This window comes from Drosophila bipectinata, chromosome 3L (assembly GCF_030179905.1).
Source record: "Drosophila bipectinata strain 14024-0381.07 chromosome 3L, DbipHiC1v2, whole genome shotgun sequence".
NCBI lineage: Eukaryota > Metazoa > Arthropoda > Insecta > Diptera > Drosophilidae > Drosophila > Drosophila bipectinata.
In genome coordinates, this window is record NC_091738.1 from 2,839,321 (window position 1) to 2,861,114 (window position 21,794).

General features: G+C 41.3%; 3 protein-coding genes across 7 annotated transcripts; 2 read left to right on the plus strand and 1 right to left on the minus strand.

Annotated features, from left to right (window-relative positions):
• Positions 1-1,538: 1,538 nt before the first annotated feature.
• Positions 1,539-3,480, plus strand: LOC108127606 (uncharacterized). Its single transcript, XM_017244753.2, has 5 exons — positions 1,539-1,604; positions 1,674-2,406; positions 2,466-2,710; positions 2,762-2,930; positions 2,990-3,480. Exons 1-5 carry the CDS (start codon positions 1,539-1,541, stop codon positions 3,478-3,480), a joined length of 1,704 nt encoding a protein of 567 aa, XP_017100242.2.
• Positions 3,481-3,880: 400 nt separating this feature from the next.
• Positions 3,881-5,168, plus strand: LOC108127687 (phosducin-like protein). Its single transcript, XM_017244890.3, has one exon. It carries the CDS (start codon positions 3,881-3,883, stop codon positions 4,706-4,708), a length of 828 nt encoding a protein of 275 aa, XP_017100379.2. The 3' UTR covers positions 4,709-5,168.
• On the minus strand, positions 5,097-21,307 carry RhoGAP71E (Rho GTPase activating protein at 71E). 5 transcript variants are annotated; one of them, XM_043209638.2, is made up of 8 exons: positions 20,748-21,307; positions 19,861-20,570; positions 12,920-13,121; positions 12,676-12,859; positions 12,540-12,602; positions 11,275-12,128; positions 8,818-9,271; positions 5,097-7,409 (listed from the first exon to the last, which is right to left on the minus strand). In XM_043209638.2, the coding sequence occupies exons 2-8, from the start codon at positions 20,304-20,306 to the stop codon at positions 6,946-6,948; spliced, it is 2,667 nt and encodes an 888-aa protein (XP_043065573.1). In that variant the 5' UTR covers positions 20,307-20,570; positions 20,748-21,307; the 3' UTR covers positions 5,097-6,945. The 5 variants fall into 5 exon arrangements, with proteins under 5 accessions (XP_043065573.1, XP_017100377.2, XP_017100375.2 ...); XM_017244886.3 differs by lacking the exon at positions 8,818-9,271 and having other exon boundaries at positions 7,252-7,409; positions 19,861-21,306; XM_070280598.1 differs by lacking the exons at positions 5,097-7,409; positions 8,818-9,271 and adding an exon at positions 11,007-11,109 and having other exon boundaries at positions 19,861-21,306.
• Between the last annotated feature and the right edge of the window lie 487 nt (positions 21,308-21,794).

The window sequence follows — 21,794 nt, forward strand, 5'->3', positions numbered from 1 at the left end:
ATTTTTTAGATTTTTTGTCCATTTTCGTGATGAGATCCCTTGAAAATGGGGTTTTCCCCTATGGGGTCCACAGTGATGGCTATATCTTTCCCAATTCTCATCCGATTCTCAAGCGGAGTACCTTAAACGATTTCTGGATCGATTCTCCACCATTCTGCATCAAAATCCTGAGACAAACTATTTTTTAGATTTTTTGTTCATTTTTGTGATGGGATCCCTTGAAAATGGCTTTTTCCCCTATGGGGTCCACAGTGATGGCTATATCTTCGCCAATCCTGATCCGATTCTCAAGCGGAGTACCTTAAACGATTTCTGGATCGATTCTCCACCATTCTGCATCAAAATCCTGAGACAAAATATTTTTTAGATTTTTTGTCCATTTTCGTGATGAGATCCCTTGAAAATGGGGTTTTCCCCTATGGGGTCCACAGTGATGGCTATATCTTCGCCAATCCTGATCTGATTCTCAAGCGGAGTACCTTAAACGATTTCTGGATCGATTCTCCACCATTCTGCATCAAAATCCTGAGACAAAGAATTTTTTAGATTTTTTGTCCATTTATGTGGTGGGATCCCTTGAAAATGTGGTTTTCCCCAATAGGGCCCACAGTGATGGCTATATCTTCGCCAATCCTGATCCGATTCTCAAGCGGAGTACCTTAAACGATTTCTGGATCGATTCTCCACCATTCTGCATCAAAATCCTGAGACAAAATATTTTTTAGATTTTTTGTCCATTTTCGTGATGAGATCCCTTGAAAATGGGGTTTTCCCCTATGGGGTCCACAGTGATGGCTATATCTTCGCCAATCTGATCCGATTCTCAAGCGGAGTACCTTAAACGATTTCTGGATCGATTCTCCACCATTCTGCATCAAAATCCTGAGACTAAATATAATTTTAGATTTTTTGTCCATTTTCGTGATGAGATCCCTTGAAAATGGGGTTTTCCCCTATGGGGTCCACGGTGATGGCTATATCTTCCCCAATCCTGATCTGATTCTCGAGCGGAGTACCTTAAACGATTTCTGGATCGATTCTCCACCATTCTGCATCAAAATCCTGAGACAAACTATTTTTTAGATTTTTTGTCCATTTTCGTGATGAGATCCCTTGAAAATGGGGTTTTCCCCTATGGGGTCCACAGTGATGGCTATATCTTCGCCAATCCTGATCCGATTCTCAAGCGGAGTACCTTAAACGATTTCTGGATCGATTCTCCACCATTCTGCATCAAAATCTTGAGACAAAATATTTTTTAGATTTTTTGTCAATTTTTTTCTTATTTTTTTGCTAATTATTCGTATTATTTTGCTAAAAATAGAATCCATAAAATGGACTCTCTAACAGTAAAAACTTTTGAAGACCTCGTTATAAATAGTATAGAATTATAAGTTATAAATGGCTTTTGAAATCAATAAAAGGTAAATAAACTCTGTCGGCGTCTATCCCTACTAGCCATGGCAACCTGAGGACTTTGTTTACAGAAACCAATTCTATTGAGAAACTGGAAACCAAATTGTATTTATTTGAAAGCGATGAGTGCGACAACACGTACTGGTCTAATACCTACGCCGAAAAGGCATGTCAAGTATCTCAAAAAGGTAAAAAATATTACAATCTCTTTATAATATATATTTGTTAAAATTAAATAATCCTAAAACGAATCCCAGCGCAAAAACCTACATGGAGATGTATCGCGAATGCCACTCAAGTTTGAGGCCACTCCCATGCCGCTTTCCCTGCGTCCTTTCGGCGGACTCTTCAATCCATTTGCAAAAGGATGCTCCGTACTTTGTAATCATCCGGCTCCTTCGGGGGTCAAAGATGTGATTAATCAGCTGAAGACATCGCTGGCCATCGAGGGAAAGAATCCTAAGCCGGAAAAGGTGCCCGAGGAGGAACAACTGCAGCCTCATGAGGCGGATAACATTCCGGAGGATCTGTTCCGGCGATATGCAGAAACCGATTCTCGCCCCATGACACCCACTCCCACGGTCACCAGTATCCATACGAGGACCAGTGCCGGATCCTTTTATCGGCGATGCATCACTCCGGAGTGGGGGAAACATGAGAACATTAAGAGGAAAAAAATCATTTTGGATCTGAGGAGATCCCATTCCCAGGAGACCGTGTACTGGAAGCCCAGCTCGGACTTGACTCAAAGCGGATTAGAGGAGGATAAGAAGCCCAAAAGTGCTGGGGCCAACGAGGACAAGAAGCCAAAGCGACAGCCGTCCAATGAGCAGCGACCGAAGTCCTCCCTAGCAACGGCTAGTCTAGCTCCCGGAGGAGATGCTGGAAATGAGATGGAACCCAAGCCGAAAACCTGCATCAACGAACACGAACTGAGTGATGAGGATGTGCGAAGAGGAAAAAAGAGAAAGAAGTTAAAGCCAACGCAAGGTGGGATTTTAAATGACTTACTTTTGGTTTTAAATATTTTATTTAAGCATAAAATATAGCCACAACCACATTCCATCTGAGTGAGGACCCTGAGACTCAGGTGGCTGCTCTGGGACCCGATTCCCTTAATCCCAGCACCAGACCCAGCCTGATTCCCAACTCCCTCACCTTGCTGCCCAAGGATAAGCGCGATAGTGAACGAGAACCCATCCTCTTAAAAGGAAGTTTCCTTACCGATGAGGCATTTCAGGCTTTGAAAACCGATCTGGACGTCGATCTTATAGAGAATACCTTTGGCAGATATGTAAGTAGAGTTTATATAAAGTCCAGGGTTTATTATATCCCAAATTCTTAGCTAAATCGGGCTCTTAAAGAAGCCATTAAGTATATGCCTCCAAAACCGAAAACTGTAATAAAAACCAACGAGGAAAAGGTTCCCCCAGAAAAACAATCCAAAATGCCCCGAAAGTTTTCCAAATCTGCCACAAGATTTGATGTTCCAATGGATCTATCTATGATGAAAAGTGAGTAACTCCGAAATTAACATAATTCCTTTATATATAATTGACTCTTTTTTTTATAGATATGACTCCTTGGGATTATCTGAGCAAATACGTCTGGGTTTCCCAACAAAGGAAGCAGCTCTACAAGCGGGTCTTTCTGAAATATCTCAGTAAAGTTGAGGAGCCCGAAAGTGAGCTCGGTGTTCTCGGAAATGATGAACTGCCTGAATATAGATACAAGGAACGCACTCTTGTTTGGCAAAGTCTGCCCCAAGCTCTGGAGGATGTCCTCGAATTCCATGGCACTGAAAAGAATGTCCAAGGCACTCTTAGTGTCTTGGGATACGATCCGCATGGATCAGGGGATTTGGATTTCCGCGCCTGGTGTGGAATTGTTTCCTTTGCTGAGAGACTGGCACTGGCCGATGAATCCGGATCGGAAGACTCCTGCGATGAGCTGGAGAAGGCGGACTTTAATAGCATGGAACAGATTATGTCAGACTTTGAAGTTCCTGAAAAACTGAAACTAATTTTTGATATAATTCGAAAAACTCATAAAGTGAGGTATTAAATTGTACTTAGAAAAAGTATTTTTTACTCAAAACTTTTGGAACTTTTATTTAATTAAATAAAAATGGAAACAAAATTATACTTCATATATAAATGATTTTTTTTTTTTTATTTTATTTACGAAAAGACTCAAAAATAAGATATATATTTTGTGGCATATATACATTTTTAAAAATATCAATGGATGTTTAAAAAATTAAATTTTTATGTGTTTTTCAAATAAAAAACCGTTAGTAGTATATATTCGATATCCTAGCAATATTTCGAATTGTTATCGGAACTGGTTCGCCCCGGAACTGTTAAATATCGATTGCTTAGTCTAATTAATCGACATTTTCTCCACCCCTACACTAATTAAGTTAAAATTGTAAAGAAATCGTAAAACTCGCCAATTAAAAACCATGGCCACCTTGGAGGATAAACTACTGGGCGAGAAACTGGAGTACTACTGCAGCAGCAGCGAGGGCGAGGACAACGGGGACGATGGCGACGACGAGAAAGGAGCTTCCAAATCAGGCTCCTCCGGTCTCACAATCAATACGGATCCAAATGCTACTCCGGCTGGGGGATTCAAGCAGAGGGGCTCCACCAACACGGGGCCGAAGGGCGTCGTGAAGGATTGGCAGCGATTCAAGCAGCTGGAGGCGGAGAGACGCGATGAGACGGAGCGCCAGAGACTGGCCCTGGCCAAGAAACTCAGCATGACGACGAGCACAGCTGCCGAGGATGAGGAGCGCAAGCGGCAGGAGGAACTGGACGCCGAAATGGACGAACTGATGAGTGAGGACTTCCTGCAGCAGTACCAGAAGCAGCGCATGGCCGAGATGCTGCGCCAGACGGGTCACAACCAGCAGTTCGGTAAGGTTCAGCAGCTGACCACCAACGAGGAGTTCCTCGCTTGCGTCGAACAGGAGAACAAGCACACCACCGTAATAATCCACATCTACGAACGAAATCTGTCTGCCTGCACTACGCTCAACAACTGCCTGGACAGCCTGGCCAGCGACTATCCGTCCATCAAGTTTGCCAAAATATGTAGCTCCGTGGCCGGGATGAGCCGGGACTTTCGCACCAAGGGTCTGCCCGCATTGTTGGTCTACAAGGCACAGGCGGTCATCGGCAACTTTGTGCGACTGACCGATGATCTGAGTGACGACTTTTTCGCCTCCGATGTCGAGAGTTTCCTCATCGAGCACGGCATTATCGTAGATAGGGCTCTATACAATTAGGCGCACTTAAGTCCTAATTCCCGATCTGACAGGTAATCAGGTAAACTAGATTTTGTAAAAATCTGATATTAGTTGAGGTCTTAGTATTGTCACAAATAAAAATGGATTTTTGTTGTAAAATAATGATTACTTGTCAGTCGAAATCAGAGCTTAAGCGAATGCACAATTCTGACCAAAAATGTGTTCGTAAGTTTAGCGATTAAGAGAAACACTTAAACCGGGCCCGCCAAAGTGAATTCTTCAATTGAAATATTTATATTTTCCATTCAGTAATTAGTTACATTGTATGTATGATTTTTTGTCGGTTTTGCATACAGAAGTTGGAGTGGAAGTGCAGCATCGCTTCGGATGCCTCGTCGTCCAAAGGCGAAGAAAAAATCAAAAGAGCTAAGAATCTGATTATAATATATTTGAAAAAATGTATTCGAAATGCATTTTGCACTTTTAATGCAAATTTAAATTGTGTGGAACAAATCCTGCTCACTATATGTAGCGTACACCTATACTATATAACCCTTCCGTCATCATTTACAATATATATATGTATATTTATGTAATAGTTTTTTTTAGGGGCTAATGAATGTACTTCACTCGAACTCGTAATTTAAGATTTATACATATATATAATCTATATATATATATATATATATTTTATAGCTTATAGCCTACCATACACAGCAATAAAAATTATGTCGATATAATAAAGTATTTTGTTTTTTCTCAACAAATTGGTGTTTCTTGGATTTTTTTTTTCATCGTTTCGTTCTGGGCAACATTCAGATCTCTTAATATTTATACGCTACTTATCTTTAATATACTATATAGTAGGTGTATAATAATGGATTCGTTTCGTACTAGGTACGAAATGGCCAAAGAATTGATTCTCAACTTTCGATTTATTTATTTAACTAACAGTTAGATTAATGATGTAAATTTGATTTAACAAAACACACACAACTTTTTTTGCTTTCGAACTTTGCCAGGATTTTTTCGAAATTTGCTGAAAAGATCTGCAAGTTTGATGAGGTTTTCGGGGGAAAAAGAACTATTTATTTATTTATTTATATATTTTTTTGTTGGGTGCAGGGCAGTGGAAATCGATCTATAGAGATCTCATACTTCTTGGATTTGGAATTGTCTAAAACTATTCGAACAGGATTGGCTAAGTCAGTTGTTATATAAAATGGAATTGTATCGACTCTGGTTGATATAGGTATTGATTTTTTTGTTAGTTCTAGCTCCCCGAAAGTAGAGCTGTGTTAGCAGATCGTGTAGAAATATACAATGTACATATATCTTGGACACACACACACAGTATTACAAATTGATTTCCGTTCGTAGTTACAAGTATAATTTGAAAACGCTTAACTAGTATTAAATGCTAAATTTGTAGTTTATATCTTTGTAAGAATAATGTAGAATATATAATATATTTTGTTAGATATTTTTTCGATTGGTTTCTGTTTAGTTTTGCTTTTGTACTTGTCTGTATCTCAAATTAAAAAAAAAAAAAAATGAATGTAAATCCTTAATAGTTTCTTTAATAGATTTTCTCTTGATTTTATGATTGCATTTGGAGCTTCCTCCGTATATCCATAGTAGTAGGGTCCTGTAGGGTCGAAATCGGTTCATGATTGTTCTGAATCTTTGAGAATTGAATGCATTCTTCTATGTTTTTGTGTCGTTGTTTCGTTTGTTGCGATCAGGTTCAAGTTTCGTTTACAATCTACCTTGACAATGTTCAAGTTTGAGAGATTCTTGGCTATAACACATACATTAAAATCAACTTAAACGACATAACTGAATGCTGAATAAAATTTGGCAATTTGTTGCATTACATAGTTTAGTTTTCTTTTTCAATTTTAGTTATTTTTGTTATTTTTTTTTAACTAAAGAAAATCAGCCTTTTCTTGCTATACACATTAAATACATATATCATTAGCAGTAGTCTAATATAGATGATAGATGATGTATTTACCTCGCAAGGGTTCTCGCAAATCATTGGAGATTTAAGACATTTCTTTATAGAGTGATCTTTCTTTTAAATCTCCAACTATTTTGCGAAGAATCCCCTGCAGTTGTGTTCTCTTTTTCGAATTATAAAGTATTTTAAAAAATTTGCTCGCTTGGGTTACATTTAAAAAAATGGTTAGATCTTATCGTGGTAAAAGCAATGGTTGATTGGTTGGTTAGTGTCCTCAGTGTCCTTGGGTGGTCTTTGCATCCTCCCCACCCTGTTACAGCCTCGGCGGCTTGAAGCTCAGCGTGGTGCTGCACTCCACGCCCACGTCCATCTGCTCGCTGGCATCGATGGTGCTCATCCCGCACTCGGCAATGGAGTTCCTCACCGACGGCGGCTGTTCCGCGCCCGGGAGCAGGCCCACCATCAGAAGGGGCTTGTTTATCGCCTGGTAGCCATCGGCAGTCGCTGCTCCAGGATTGCCGGTCAGCTGGTCACTGCCCAGGCTATTGCTACTGTTGCTCTGACTATTGCCGCCGATCTGCTTCTCCTTGTTGCGACGCAGCGAGGAGCGGTACTGGCGCGGCACATTGATGAGCAGGCGCCGGGTGGTGGGATTGTGGGTATTGGTGGCGCCGCCGAGCGTCGGATTGATCTGGAGGCTGGCGATGTTGCTGGCGTGGGGTCGTCGGGCTGCATACTGAATGGACTCGGCGCTGTTACTCAAACGGATGTTGCCAACTGGACGGACGGGCGGTTCAAAATCGGGGGCCAAAGAAAAAAAAAAAGAGGAGAAACAATATATAGGCATGATGAGTTATTTTTGATATTCGTGGGCGGTGGTTAGCGAGTTAGTTGGTCGTTGTTTGGGGTGATTGTTGCGTTTGTTTGTTGTATGGTTGTTATATGGCTTACAATTGTAGTTGTACTGGTCTTTGTTGTTAGTTTTAGTTGGCTGTGGCTGCTGAACTCGGAGACAAAGGCACAACAATAATAATAGTAATGTGTGAATGTTGTATGTAGTGTGGACACATTGAGAGACATTGTTGGGTTAGTGGGTACAAAATTAAACAACAACACACACACAGAGTAAAACAATACAAGAAACAATACAAAAAGCTTTCAACATTTTCCATTTGTTATACACAGTATAAATAAATAATCAAATTTATTGACAAAATAAAATAATAATAATAATAATAAAATAATAATTGGCAAAATATCAAAAATAATTAGGGTAATTGAGAGCAAAGTACACATACGCACGATTAAAATTAATAATAAATAGTTGTGGTAATCGATGGCTAAATAAAAAATAAATACAAACTATGTAAAATATACTGTATAATTAAATAAAAACGATAAGGTTGCACATAACTTAACCGCCTATCATGCACAGATTAAACAAAGATCTCCCTTTTTGGGCATTTTTAGACACAGAACTCCTTCGAACAGAACAATGTTGCATGTTGCATGTTTAGCTATTAGTGGGACATAAGCAAGATTCATGATTTTAATGCAATTCTTGGCTACAAAACACAAGTTGTTGGATCTTCTCGGCCTGATCTTTAAAGTCTTTATCAAAACAAAAAGTCCAATACATTGAAAATGACTGTTGCAAGATTATTATTGTTGTTATGGTTGTTGTTGCTGTTGCTGTTGCCGTTTGTGTTGTTGCTGCTGCTGCCGGCACTGTCATTGTTGTTGAAGTGAATGCTGCTGAGGTGGCGCTGGGTGGAGGTCACCTCGAACGACTGGTACAGCGAGGAGGCATTGCTGGCCAGCCGATGTCGCTGCTGCAGCACTGGCATCGGTGTCGAGTGCCGCAACAGCAACATGCCGGGCTCCACATGCTGCTGCAGCTCGTGGGCCTGCAGGGTGTGGAGCAGCCGGCCGCCGTCCAAGGAGTCGCCATCACTGTCCGAGGCCACCTCCACCAGCTGCAACCGATCCACAACCGAAGCACCAGCAGCAGCAGCAACATTGGCAGTTGCAGTTGCAGGTGGCATGTAGCTGGACAAGCATTGTGTGGAGTAGTAGCATGAGTGGTTGCCGAGCTGCCAGGCTAGTAGATCGTCACCGATGTTGCTGATGTTAGTGTTGCTGTTGTGGTTGTGATTGTTGCAGTTGCTGTGGCTATGGCTGTTACCCGAATTGACGTCCAGCAGCAGGCGACGTTGCTGCTGCTGGTTCTGGTTCTGCTGGTGCTGCTGATGTTGCATGGGCGGTGGCCGCAATAGGCCCTTGGAATGTATCTGTTGCTGTTGCTGCTGTTGCTCCCTCTGCTGCTGTCCGTAGCTATCCTCCGTGTCCATCATGTCCTCGAACGGAGGATGTTGTTGCTGCTGCTGCTCCTGGTCCTGCTCCTGCTGCTGCTGTTGCCTGCGATAGAAGTGATACAGCAGCGCCGCCTGGCTACGCTCGCCCTCCGACTGGGCCTGGCGCATGTCGCGGGTGCTGCCGCCTCCAAGGTAGCCGGCGGCGGCGGCCAGGCAGCAGTTGCTGCACGTGTCCGCCGGCAACTGCAGCGTCACGACAGCGTCCCGAGGACCCAGAAACCACTCGGAGCGGGTGCGCATGCGTGCGGTTTGGCGTTCATGGACCTTTATTCCCAATCCCAGCAGGTGGATTTTTGTTCATTTTTTTTTTATAATTATTGTTTTCATGTTGTTGTAGTTGTTGTTGTCGTGTGGTTGTAGTTGTTGTTGTTGTTGGGTAGACGAGGAGGGGGGGATTCAAAATTATCGCATTAGAGTTTATTGGCAATTGAATTTTCGGTATTAACTAACTTGTATAATTTCTGTTGCTTGTTTCACTTAAATTCAAAATATAATTAAATATTTTAAAAGGCAAAACAAAACTTGAAGATATTCAAAAAATAAAATATTACACAATAAATAATAAAAAAAAGTTAACAATTGCATTATTTTTTAGTGAAAATAACAAAATGCAGCAGCAGCAGTATCAGCGCAGTGTGAAAAAAAGTGAAAGATTAAATACAAAAATGGTGGAAAAAACAGAGGCATTCATGATTTAAATTTTAAATCATAATTACCCCTTAAGTTTAAAGCACAATTATATTAAAAAAAAGTGGACACAACATTCAAGCATAATTCCGAATATGGAAAATATTAATTACAAATGCAATTTTGGGTTCTTGACTCGTGTTTTATAGTATGATTGCATGATCCTTCTTCCTTATAGACTATATGTTATATATATTTTTTAACTACTGGGTAACTGGGTACTGGGTGCAGCAAACAATTAAAATACTTGATATAGAAGGCAAAACAAAAGCAGGCTTCAAAGCTACATAGACTAGGAATTTATATACAAACATTAAACAGTGATTTAAATTAAAATAGTGATAGATAACAATATCATTTAAGGGGTGTCTTATGTCTCTAAAAGTATGTTTATAACGATTACAACAAAATCAAATACAAATCATATCTCTAGCTTATAGTACAGTGTGTTTGAGTGGGTTTAGTCTTAGTCTTAATCTCAGATTTTAAAACAAAACAATAATTGTGATACAATGAGTGCCGTGTCTAGAAATAGCTAAATTTTTGAAGACAGTGTGGGAGGATCGTGTGGAAAATAAATACTTCTGCCATACTTGAACCGAATCCGATAGGGATGTTAGCTTGGGAACTCTGCTCCAAGGTCCTTCTTTCTTAAAACCCATCTTAAAACCCCATATTTACAATATCTCTCTTTAAAAAAAATATATATCTACTCCCCAAACTTTTCTAAAAATACGATCTTTTTTTAAACAATTTTCAGAAGATTTTTTTTTATTTTTTTTTTTTTTGAAAATATATCTTTGGGCATGTATTTATTAAGTGTATTTTATGAAAATGATTTTTAAACATTCTTTGTTTTGTTTTTGTTTTTTTTTTTAGTTTAAGTTTTAATAAATTATAATAATGGAAAAATAAAAAGATACAATTCGATTCTGCTCCGTTTTTAGTTTAATTTTTTACAGAGTTTTGTTTTTTAGTTGAGATTCCGATTCCTGGTACTTTTTGTACTGTTTCGGGGGTGTTGGGGGGTAAATCTTGAATTTCTTGTGTTGTTGTTTATGTTTGTTGTTGTTGTGTAAGTATATATTAGTTATAGTTTTATTATTTAGCTTAGCAGGCGCAAAATTGTTGGTTAGATTTTTATGAAAATCATACAGAAAACTAAGCAAACATTTCCAAAAAACGAAACGAAACAGGTTTTCAACAATTTGCTAAGAGAACAGGATAGTGAGTGAAACAGGATATTAAGAAAAGGATAATATTAGAGAAGAGCGTTTGAAACATTTTCCAAAAATAAAAAAACAAAATTACATAAAATTCAATTACAAAGAAATCAAAAATTCGCAACAGAAGAAAAGGTGGAAATCATAAACTTAAAACTAGGATATTCTTGAATCTTGATCTTCTTTTCTTTCCTGCAAAAAAGAACACCAGAGTTGGGAGAATTCGAGCATTTTTCAAAAGTGGGGTTAGAGAGTCCCAGGATCCGGGATGTGGGACCCTGGGCTCGGGTCTACACACAACACAGCCGCAATCCCTCAAACGGAGATGCGCGAGCCCAGCAGGAACTCGTCCCTCACCTGTGGCAGATACGAGAGGCTCTTGGTGCTCTCCGCATAGCGGTTGACGGCCCTCAGCTCCTCCATGGTCATGCCGCCCTCGGCTCCCCCGCCGTTCCCGGCTCCGGGTCCTCCTCCTCCGGCGCAGTTCGAGCCGGTGGCTCCGGCGGAATTCGAGCTGCACGAGCTGCTGTGCCGTATGCCCCGGTTGCAGCGACTGCAGGTGCGCTGCTTGAGCTTGGGTGGCGTGGGATTCCCGCCAGCGCCGTCTCCCGGTCCGGCCGCAGCTCCCGAGCCGGCGGGGCGTCGCTCGCCGCCGCCGTCCAGGCTCTTGGTGCCGGCGCGCAGTCGCCTCTGGTGGTGGCTCCCGCTGGTGGGCAGCTGTTTCTTCTTGTTCTGGCGGTAGCGACGCTTCACCACCGTCAGCTCGTCCTCATCGTCGTCGTCGTCGTCCTCGTAGTCCGGCTGCTGGGCCGGCTGGTGGTGCTGCTGGTAGGGGTTCGGCTGCTGGAGGCGCTGCTTGTGGCGGTAGATGCCGCGGCTGCCCTGCGGCGGAGCTATGCTGCTGATCTCCAGCTCGGGGCCAAAGTCGTGGACGCCGTCCAGCTCATCGTTGTCCTCGTCGTCGTCGGCATAGTCGTCGTAATCGTAGTCTGTGGCGTTGCCGTTGCCATTGCCGTTTCCGTTTCGCTTGGCCGGCAGCGGGGACGAGGTCATGGCGAAGATGCCGGGACCCTCCAGCGAGACCGACAGCCGGGCACAGCTCTCGATGAAGGAGTGCTCCGGGGACACGCCCAGCGACAGCACACTGTTCTCCAGCGCCGAGCTGGAGCTGGTCAGCAGGGCGGGCGTCGAGCGGGACTCCTCCTGGGCCACTAAATGGTCAGCATGGGGGTTGGTTAACAAATGCATTGGATGACTCGTCGGAATGAGAGGGGTCTATAGCTAGGACTATAACTATAACTAGAACTATGACTATGACTAGGGCATGCGGCGAGAAGCTGATAGATGGAGAGTCGCGGATGGGGGGGTTAGGGCTTATCTTTCTGGGACACCAAATGGCCAAAGATGATGGTCCAAGCTTATCGGTAGTCAGATACATTTTTCGCATTCCCCCACACCCACAGACACACAGACAGAAGTTAGATCGGACAGTGCGGAGTGGTGGCGAGAGAGGTGGTGGTTGGTTGGTGGGTGGTTGGTGGTTTCCAGAAGCAAAGCACAAATAGAGTTTAGATCTATAGCTATATCTACGGAGAGTGGGAAGGCATTCTTGCGGTACTCACGTAAGCCCCAACGCTCGCATTGGCACTGCAGCCAGGTCTTCTCCGCCTCCAAAGAATGTTGCACTATTCGGATAAGAGAGATAAGAGCTCATTAGTCAGGGAACCTGACTCACACTGCTTGAGGGAAGGTACTTACAGGCATACTTCTGTTGGGCCAGCTTGCCACGTGGCGGCGGTGGATACTGGAAGCTGCATATCCACTCGTCCTGCACCTTCAGGATGCGTCCAGTGACGCGGGCATAGTACTGGTAGTTCTCCCGCCCGAAGATGTCGTGGGTGGCGAACTTGTCGATTATATTCTGCATGATCTTGGTGGCAACCTAATGGGAGAGGAGACCATTAAGTTGGGTTTCAGGAGTGGATAAGGAGTGGACACCCACCTTGAACTTGAGCACATCCTCCATACGCGCCGTCTTCCCATCGCTGACGCAGGATTGAAAGAAACTGGGCGCCACCGAGACACCCAGGGCCTCGCTGGTCATTCCGGTGGAGGCGTGGGCCGCATTGCTGGCTATGACCCGGAATGTTCCAAACAGTAGAACCAACAGATGCTGTGTGTACTTGGGCAGTGAAGCGAAGAGTCTGCGAGAGAATAAGAGATTATTTGATAAATATTTTTCCAGATCTGTTATCATCCATCTATGATGTAGGGTTACTCATAGTAGCCATTACAGAAGAGCACTGACTCATGGTAGTGGTGGCCTGGCTGCTCTACTCATCACCACCACTGCCTGGCCTGGCCGGCAAAGAAAGTAAGCTCACCGCACACTCTTCACACTTTCATTTTGGCGTGCCTAATGATTTTTCGAAACAAATGCCGCCGAGAGTCGGGGTGTAGAGAGCTCTGCAGCTGCAGCTGGAGTTGGCTCTGGTCCGGAGGAAGAAGAAAAACTGGTTGGCAACCTCCGTCCAAAGCGTCCACATTACACAACTTGATAGAGGTACCAACAAAAAACTCAATCAATTAATGCTTTAAAAGCCGCACACAACACTCTTCGCAGCTCGAAGCTTAAAAAGTGAAAACTCCAAGATCCGAGGAGACTTGCGACTTGACAATGAACTGTAGAGTCTGGGGCTCTATTTCCAGATGTGGTGTGAACTGCCAGCGAAGAAAGACCCACAGACTAGTCCCCTATAAGTGTTGGATTTAAAAAAAGAGAACATCTCTGTATTGGATCTCTAGCTATATGTTGAAGCTAATGGTTTTAGAAATTTCACGATGATGGAACCCGCATGAACTGTCGCTAGAGGAGAAATCCACCTATGGGTTGGAGGTCTCTAGAGGTCTCTAGAAGAAATGTTGTTTAAATATTTTTATCTTTTATTATTGATATTATATTATTTATGACCAACAAATCATAATGTTTCCCATAAATATTCCTTATCAGAAATAGACTTTAGAGCATAGACCTCTCTAGGGTTATCAATGGTCAAGGTTTCTGCCGACTTGCCACCTTATGGAGGCTCCCAAGAGGTCTAAGACCCAAACCCAAGCCCAAAACAAACACTATAAAGATCTACAAACCAACATTAGAAGACTCTCTTCCTATCTTATCGATCCGATTCCCAATTACACATGTTGCGGCTTCTTCATTGGAAGTATTTAAACTCCGCGGAGGTCAGGCTGTGATAGTGCGAAAGCCAATGATCACCTCGAGCACTCCTCCCTGCCTCGAGCAGTGATAACACTTATCAGTTACAATTATTATGTTTTTTTTATGATTCTACAAATCGTTTATTAATTGCATTAATTACGTGGAATGCTCCTTAAAGGAAATATATTCCGATTTCGAAAAAAAAACAACCACAGAAACCACAGAAAACAACAACAATAGCAACCGAAAGCGGAACAAGTGTTTACGTCTGTTGATATTGGAGAGATAAGCAGTATCAGGCCCAAGTTCCGAACCCGAATCTCGAATAAAAAACCCCTCCATGGGGTGAGTAATTGTGAAGCATTGTTTTCTGGCTTTTTTTTTTTACCTTTCCAGTGATTGATTGACGCCCGCTCCGAATCGAGGATCCATTAGGGCCCATCGCGCATACCCCTACAGCCTTATATAATCAGAGTTGCGCATGCGTCGTATCACAGACCGATTGTATTCGACTCATTTGCATAATCAATAGGCCAAATAGGAGAGATACAAGCACAGACAATGGCCATAAAACCGGCAACAGCTTTATTTCCACGAATCGCTGCTAAATAGTAGTTTCCTAGACTTGGATTTTAATATTGGCGATGCGTAGCTTCTGCGTAGTGCCCATTGACAGATTTTATTTGGATGAATCATCTAAGTTATTGTTAAGACTCGGCGGCCCGTACCGAGTTCATTCATAAAAATGAAAAATGTCGGACAATTTCTGTTCAGTAAAGTATCTTGTATCTTGTATCTGTTACTCGTTTTGTTTGTTTTTTTGCCGCATTTAAGATTTGCTTCTGTAACAGTTTTTTTTATCACAAAAATATATATACATATATATACGATTCATTACGTATGATGCTCTTCCGAGCTCTGTCTGCCCTACAGAGGAACCAGTTTTTCAGATATTCCCACCATCTTTTTTTTTTTTTGTGACACTTTTTCGAGAGGAGAATCGAGTCTTTGTCAAGTGATTGAATTATGCCGTCGTCTATAGCCCCGGGTTCGGGGTCTGCTGTTAAAGCGATAAGTGAAATATCATACACGAGAGATAATTGAGTTTCCTTACAAGAGACCTACATTGAAAGTTTCATGAAGAACCATACCCACCATGTATGTATAATAGTCTACGGAATTTAAATTACTCATGAAGCTCATGGAGGAGCTTATCTGGATTATTCAATGGGTAGGAGGTAGGAGGTAGGAGGAGAGTCAGACCTCCAGTGTGAATGGCTGTTATAACAATTTCTCCAATGAATAATATTGTGGTTTAATTCAATAGATTAGTTCATAAACAAATAAGTGCTGATTGATCCACATTACATTCTACCGGAACAAAGGATGTTTTGAGGCTGATATTGAGGCTTACTAATCATCAGATGTCTGGCTCAATCTTACTTATATGATGATGGGAGTGCACTGCAAAAAAAGTACTACTTAGATCTCCAAAGACCACAGACAGATGCAAAAAGCCAACCGCAAGTTGGCATGTTTTTATGGAGGTTGTCGGCAGAATATAAAAAAGACAATACGTCACAATAATGAACCAACCAGAAACCAAGAAAAAGCAATACTCGCCAGTCGGATAATAAAAAAAAACACACTCAGTTTTCAACATACATATACTAAGTGCAAACATCACGATATGCGATGACGACTATGACCCCTGGATTACACTCCCCAACTGATTGTTTTGTTTTATTTCGATCGTGGTGGCGATCAATCACGAATGTCAGGGAGAGTGCTGTTTATTTTTCAATAAATTCTATGAAAATAAACTCAGACTTGTAGATATCAAACATTAAAGAAATAAATCCTCTTGTTTTCTTATACTTTTGAGACAATATTTCATATTTGAAAGCTATCTTTTTGTTAAAACATACCAAAAGTGATCAGAGTACCAGGTATTATATAGTTATATTGCTATATTTTAGATAAAAATGGATTTTTTTGATCAGTATTTCATTATATTTCAAATTTAAAACCTTAAAACATGACTAAAGTCATCAGAGTACCAGGTATTATATAGTTATATTGCTATATTTTAGATAAAAATGGATTTTTTTTATCAGTATTTCATTATATTTCAAATTTAAAACCTTAAAACATGACTAAAGTCATAATAGTACCGGTTATTATATAGTTATAATGCTATATTTCAGATAAAAATATATTTTATTTTATATTTTCTTAAAAAAGGAGCTCAAGGAGCTTCCCAGTTGGTCGGGGTTTTCAATATTTCATTATATTTCAAATTTTAAACCTATTTCTTTTCTTAAATACCTCCCTAAAGTGATCAGAGTACCAGGTATCACATATTTAAATCATTATATTTCAGAAATTTTTATATTTTCTTATAAAAGGAGTTCAAGGAGCTTCCCTGTTGGTCTGTTTTTATCAATATTTCAATATAATTCAAATTTTAAACCTATTTCTTTTCTTAAATACCTCCCTAAAGTGATCAGAGTACCAGGTATCACATATTTAAATCATTATATTTCAGAGATTTTTATATTTTCTTAAAAAAGGAGTTCAAGGAGCTTCCCTGTTGGTCAGTGTTTATCCGCCATATGGTTTTATGGCAAAGAACTGCATCTGGAGTTCATTCGGAATGAAAGTTCATCGCAGAACCCAAAAGAACCCTGGAAGAATCGCATAAAAGAGCCACCTCCTCCTCCACCTCCTCCACTGACGCACATTTCCATACATTGTTTACAAGTACATTTCAGTTCGCTCGCTTTATTTAACATTTATTGGCTTGTTTGGCAATGGTGTTTATATATACATATATATTTATTTATTGAAAGTAACAGTCAAATAAAAACTCCTGCTTCTGCGGTGGCATTTTTAAATGATTTCAATGGAATTCTATCGGGTAACTATTCTATTATTAGTCAGAGACTATGTACATTAACAAAGACAATTTAAACAAAGGGACTTAGACTTAAAGACTCTGTTTAAGATTAAGCCCCGACCGATAAACCGACAAAAAAATAAAACAATAAAGGGCCTATGAATAACAATCGAATAATAATCAGGAAGTAGACCTCAGAGCTCAGACCTCAGGCCGCAGTGGGCCGTCATCCCTTCCAGACATTGGATGACGGCTTACAGACTTATGGACAAGAACAGTGTCTGCCTGCCACTTTTTGTTGCTGTTTTAAAGCCATTTGTGACAATGCGGCTTTGTAGTCACCTCCTCCTCCTCCGTCTCCTCCTTCTCCTCCCTTTCGCTGCAGTTATTGCCATTTATTTGTCTAGACCTCCCGCTCCCTCTGGTTCTCCTCTGCACTTATCAGTATTCGTAGCAGTTTTCTTGCCATTCGGCAGGCAATTGTGTAAATAGCCTATTAACTATGGCCGGCTGCGACGGAGAGTGTGCGTAATTGGTAATAGATGGAGAAAGGGCAGAAGACAGAGAGAGAGAGAGAGCCAGAAGCAGCTGGCAACATGGCAGCTGATCAGGCGGAAGGAAAAGTGATTTAAGATACATATGTATCTGCAAGATATTATGAAACCAAAAAAAAAAGAATTCATCCCAAAAACCCAAAGTCCAAAAAATGAACGGTAATCGAAAAAGCAACAGGCTGGAAAAAGCTTGGAGAAAAGCTTTCTTCCGCCAGGCAACAAGTTGCGAATAACAGGACTCTTGAACAGCAGGAGAGAGAAAGCACTGCTCTCACTCCCACTCCCACTCTCTCTCTCTTGGTGAGCAGCTGGTTTAATTGATTTCATAGATTCTTTTTTTTTTTTTTGTTTTCTTGTCGTGTTTGTAATTTACAGATAACAAAACAAACCCAAAAATACACACAAACACACAAATAATACATATATGTATATTTTTGGGGGTCTATTGCAAAAACGTGCAACAATGACGTCGATGCGCCGCCTGCAATAGACAGAAATAACAAAAACAGCAGCTGGATAGCTCGAAGAAGCACACACAAATGATGTGCCAATTGATGGGTGGGAAGGGGAGCCTGGCCGGTTGTGAGAGCGAGGAGGGAGGAGTGAGGAGGAGACCGACCCACAACAGGTCGCCCGACCTCTCACTCCCACACACTGTCTACACTTATCGCATGCTCGCGCTCTCTCTCTCTCTCTCTCTCCCTTCCTCTCTTTACGTTTAATTGATACAAAGTTTCCAACGCGTGTCTATTTATAAAGGTGTATTGTTGTTGTATCTTATGGTTGAGGCGCTATTTTCGCGTTTCGCATTTTGTTTGATTCGATTGTGATTGCTTAATGTTGTTTTTGTACTGCTACTGCTACTGTAGCTCCTTGTGTTGTTGTTGTTGTTGTTGGTGCGCCTGCCCCAAAAAGTAAATAAACAAAAGGAGCCAGCGAAACAGCAGCAACAATTACAGTAAATGTGTATATAATTGTACAAGTTTGAAAAGTTTACACACACTAACAGTGGAGGCTGTAAAAATAGTAACAGCTATTAACATAGTGTGACCAACGCAGAACCAAGGGTTTATCAATATTATCTCTCTTTTAATCATAAAATATATTTATTTATCTTTTAAAATTCTAATTTTTTTCTTAGTTCTGTATGACCTATTCACCTGCCCTCGATTGTAACCAGCTCACAGGTTGCCAAACTGAAAATTTACGCTTTCCACCCGCCGAAGAGCCAGCCGAGAAATGAAAATAATTTGGCGGTCGATTTCTACGCATGTAGAAGAGTTTTAAATTTATGTTTTATTGCTGACGTTATTTGTTTACACGCACATTTAGCCATTTAATGTAACCCAATGTTGCTGACGCAGTACCGGGCCAGTACCAGGCCAACAGCATCCATCTCAATCAAGTCAAGAGAATGGCTAAATGTTTAAGAAATTAACCAACCAACCAGATCCAAACAGAACAAATCATTTCTGGCTGTCAATTGCAATTGATTGGCTCTTACTTTTCGATACGATTTGTTAATTATTTGCAAGTCTTCTTTTTTTTACAAATTTTCCTTTCCATTTTGGCCAAGTGTATTGGCCCACGCTTTATGCTCTAATTCAGTTTGGTTAGAAATCGATTGGTGTAACAGCCAAAGGCAACAACAAGTTGGCCGAAAAGCAGCTCTCCATAATCCAAGCTTAACCCTTTCTGAGGTATCTGCCCCCCAAAGACCCAAACAAGGTGAATCAGCGAAAAACTGAATAAATTATACAATACACAGTAGTTGGAATCTAAGATTCTAAGATATGCCTACATAATATTAATACTTATTATAAAACCAAACATACCCCCTCCTCCAGGTCTTACAAATTATGCAAATTGGCGGGCAGGCAGGCGGGCGGGCAGACTAAGGGTTAACGCTCAAGTGAAAATTGGTGAAAATCTCCACAAATGTGTCAACAAGTGCCGAAGCAACAACAACAAACAACAACAACAATATCTGACAAACAGAACTGAAACAGCTTTCCAGTGAATTAACTCCCCCTGAAGATTCTTGAGGCTGCAACCGAATCTACAATCTTCAGATCCGGTTCAGCAAGTTTACCGCAAGCTAGTTACACTACACTACAAAAAAAAAACTAAAATAAACTTAAGAGAGTGAGTTGCATTAATAGAAGTTGAAGTTAAAGTTGAGATAACCAGTGGATATACTAGAGATATGACTCTATGAATAGGGACCTGATTTTATGATATTAAGAGAGTATATCCCCACTTCCATAACTCACCTGTGCAATCGCTCCATCTGCTCGGCTTCGTTCTGCAGCTCGTTGATGGCAAACAACTCCATCTCGCCGCTGCGGCCAAAGATCCCATTGGGGATCTTGCGCAGGAACTTCTTCAGCACACTGGCTATGGTGAAGACCGAGTAGTTGTCGACGTTCACCAGTCGGCCGGACTGCAGGAAATGGATGAGCTTCTTCATGGCGCCCTGATGGCCGGGAGCACGGAATACATTCTGGCGATTCGGTGACTCCTTGTTCAGTTTGAGGATTAGGACGAGCAGCGGTCCGGGAATGTTGTTGTGCTTGCACACCTCCTCCAGTGGCACACCAAACTTCACCTTCTCGAGGCGGTAGGGGTAGGCGGGGGCGGTGGCGGGATGGCCGCAGGAGGTTACCACGTTGCCAAGATCGGCGGCACGCCTGTGAACGCGTTCGGCCCAGCTGGACATGATTTTCGCGCTCTGCTACAGTGTGCGTACGTGTGTGTGTATATATGTATTTCTAGGTGTATGTGTGTGATTGTACGAGTATGTGTGTTAGTTTTCCTCCCGTCCTCGCGTCCGTGTGCGTGCGTGGCTGTGTATGTATGCGATTTTTCCACGGGAAAAATGTGCTCGCTGCTGTTGCTGCGGCTGCTGGTGCTGGCACACAACAGATTTTATGGTTTTATGTTGGCCAAAAACATGTTCACTTAGCTGGAATGATAGTTGTTGCTGCACGGAGAGAAATTCCCATTTTAGAATACATATTTCAGAATCTACAATGGGCCTGATAGCAACAAATATGGGCCAAATATCCTAAGAGTTCTTAAAATATATATATGTATCAGGCCCACGAAGATCTTGTGGATGGTGTTTTTTTTTTCTCCGTGTTCTGTTGGCTTCGCTTACTCTCTCGCTGCAAAAATGCGAAATACAAGGAGTGTCTGCTTGAATTAAATCAACAAAAACCCCAGCTTCGTTGCTGGCTCTTCTTCTTCTTGTTGCTGTTGTTGTTTTTGCCACTACTCTTGCTCCTTGGGCGTTGTTTGATTTTTTCCGTTTTTTTTGCTTCACTTCCCTCACAATTTTCCCTTTTTTACGAAACGACAGCTTAGCTGCTGCGTATTTGTATTTGTATTTGGGCTGCTTTGATTAGAGACTCGATTTCGATTCGTTCGCCACTCCTGTATGCATTTTTTCGCTGCCCCTTTTTTTTCTCTTTTTTCTGCTTTTTTTTTTCTCGGCCAACGCCTCTGAGCTTGGGTTCGGTTCGACGCTGAATTAACGCGTTGCACTGTAAACACGGACCGTAATTCGACGCGGAGCGCGGAGTTCGGCTATTGTTGACGGTTGTCGGTAGGTTTGTCCCAGGTTAATTGTGCTATGTGCTATTCGAGTTTGTATTAATCTTGTTGTATTAATCCGTTTCTGGCAACAGCGTGACCGCACACCGATAACGATTAAACGATCCATCCGGCCCTAGGAAAATACCAACAAAATCTTTAAGAAATCCCATAAAAATACTATTTCTTGTATGATGTTATCGAACTGGAACTAGTTCGATTTTATTTGTACCGGTTCATACCCGGTTAATTATATCTAATGTTACTATTATAACTAAGTACTATTACTACCTAATACTAAAAACTATCAAGTTATTTCTATTTTTTGAAAGTATCTTGCAATAGACTCAAGATACTATCAATATTTGTTTGATTTGGCGGGAATTTTAAATTGATTGCTATACTTCAGTATGACTTAATGAAAAGATCACCATGATTAAATTATAATCTTGATTTAAAGTTAGTCTTATTTTATATTTTAAAGTTAGTTTTGTTAATCCAATTAAATAGCAGTGTGGCACTAATAAACATCCCACCACAAAAACTAAACTATCGAATAGAACGCATATTGTAGGGTGGTAAAAAAGTGGGAAAATATTTTAAGCCAATCTTT

Excerpts from the sequence above, each read along its gene's own strand:
- RhoGAP71E (XM_043209638.2), bottom strand. The coding sequence starts at position 20,306 with ATGTCCAGCTGGGCCGAACGCGTTCACAGGCGTGCCGCCGATCTTGGC. Across the intron at positions 12,860-12,919 it reads AGGATGTGCTCAAGTTCAAG|GTTGCCACCAAGATCATGCA; the intron begins GTGGGTGTCCAC and ends CTCTCCCATTAG. Across the intron at positions 12,129-12,539 it reads ATGCGAGCGTTGGGGCTTAC|TGGCCCAGGAGGAGTCCCGC; the intron begins GTGAGTACCGCA and ends CTGACCATTTAG.
- LOC108127687 (XM_017244890.3), top strand. The coding sequence starts at position 3,881 with ATGGCCACCTTGGAGGATAAACTACTGGGCGAGAAACTGGAGTACTAC.
- LOC108127606 (XM_017244753.2), top strand. The coding sequence starts at position 1,539 with ATGAGTGCGACAACACGTACTGGTCTAATACCTACGCCGAAAAGGCAT. Across the intron at positions 1,605-1,673 it reads ATGTCAAGTATCTCAAAAAG|CGCAAAAACCTACATGGAGA; the intron begins GTAAAAAATATT and ends AACGAATCCCAG. Across the intron at positions 2,711-2,761 it reads AGAATACCTTTGGCAGATAT|CTAAATCGGGCTCTTAAAGA; the intron begins GTAAGTAGAGTT and ends CCAAATTCTTAG.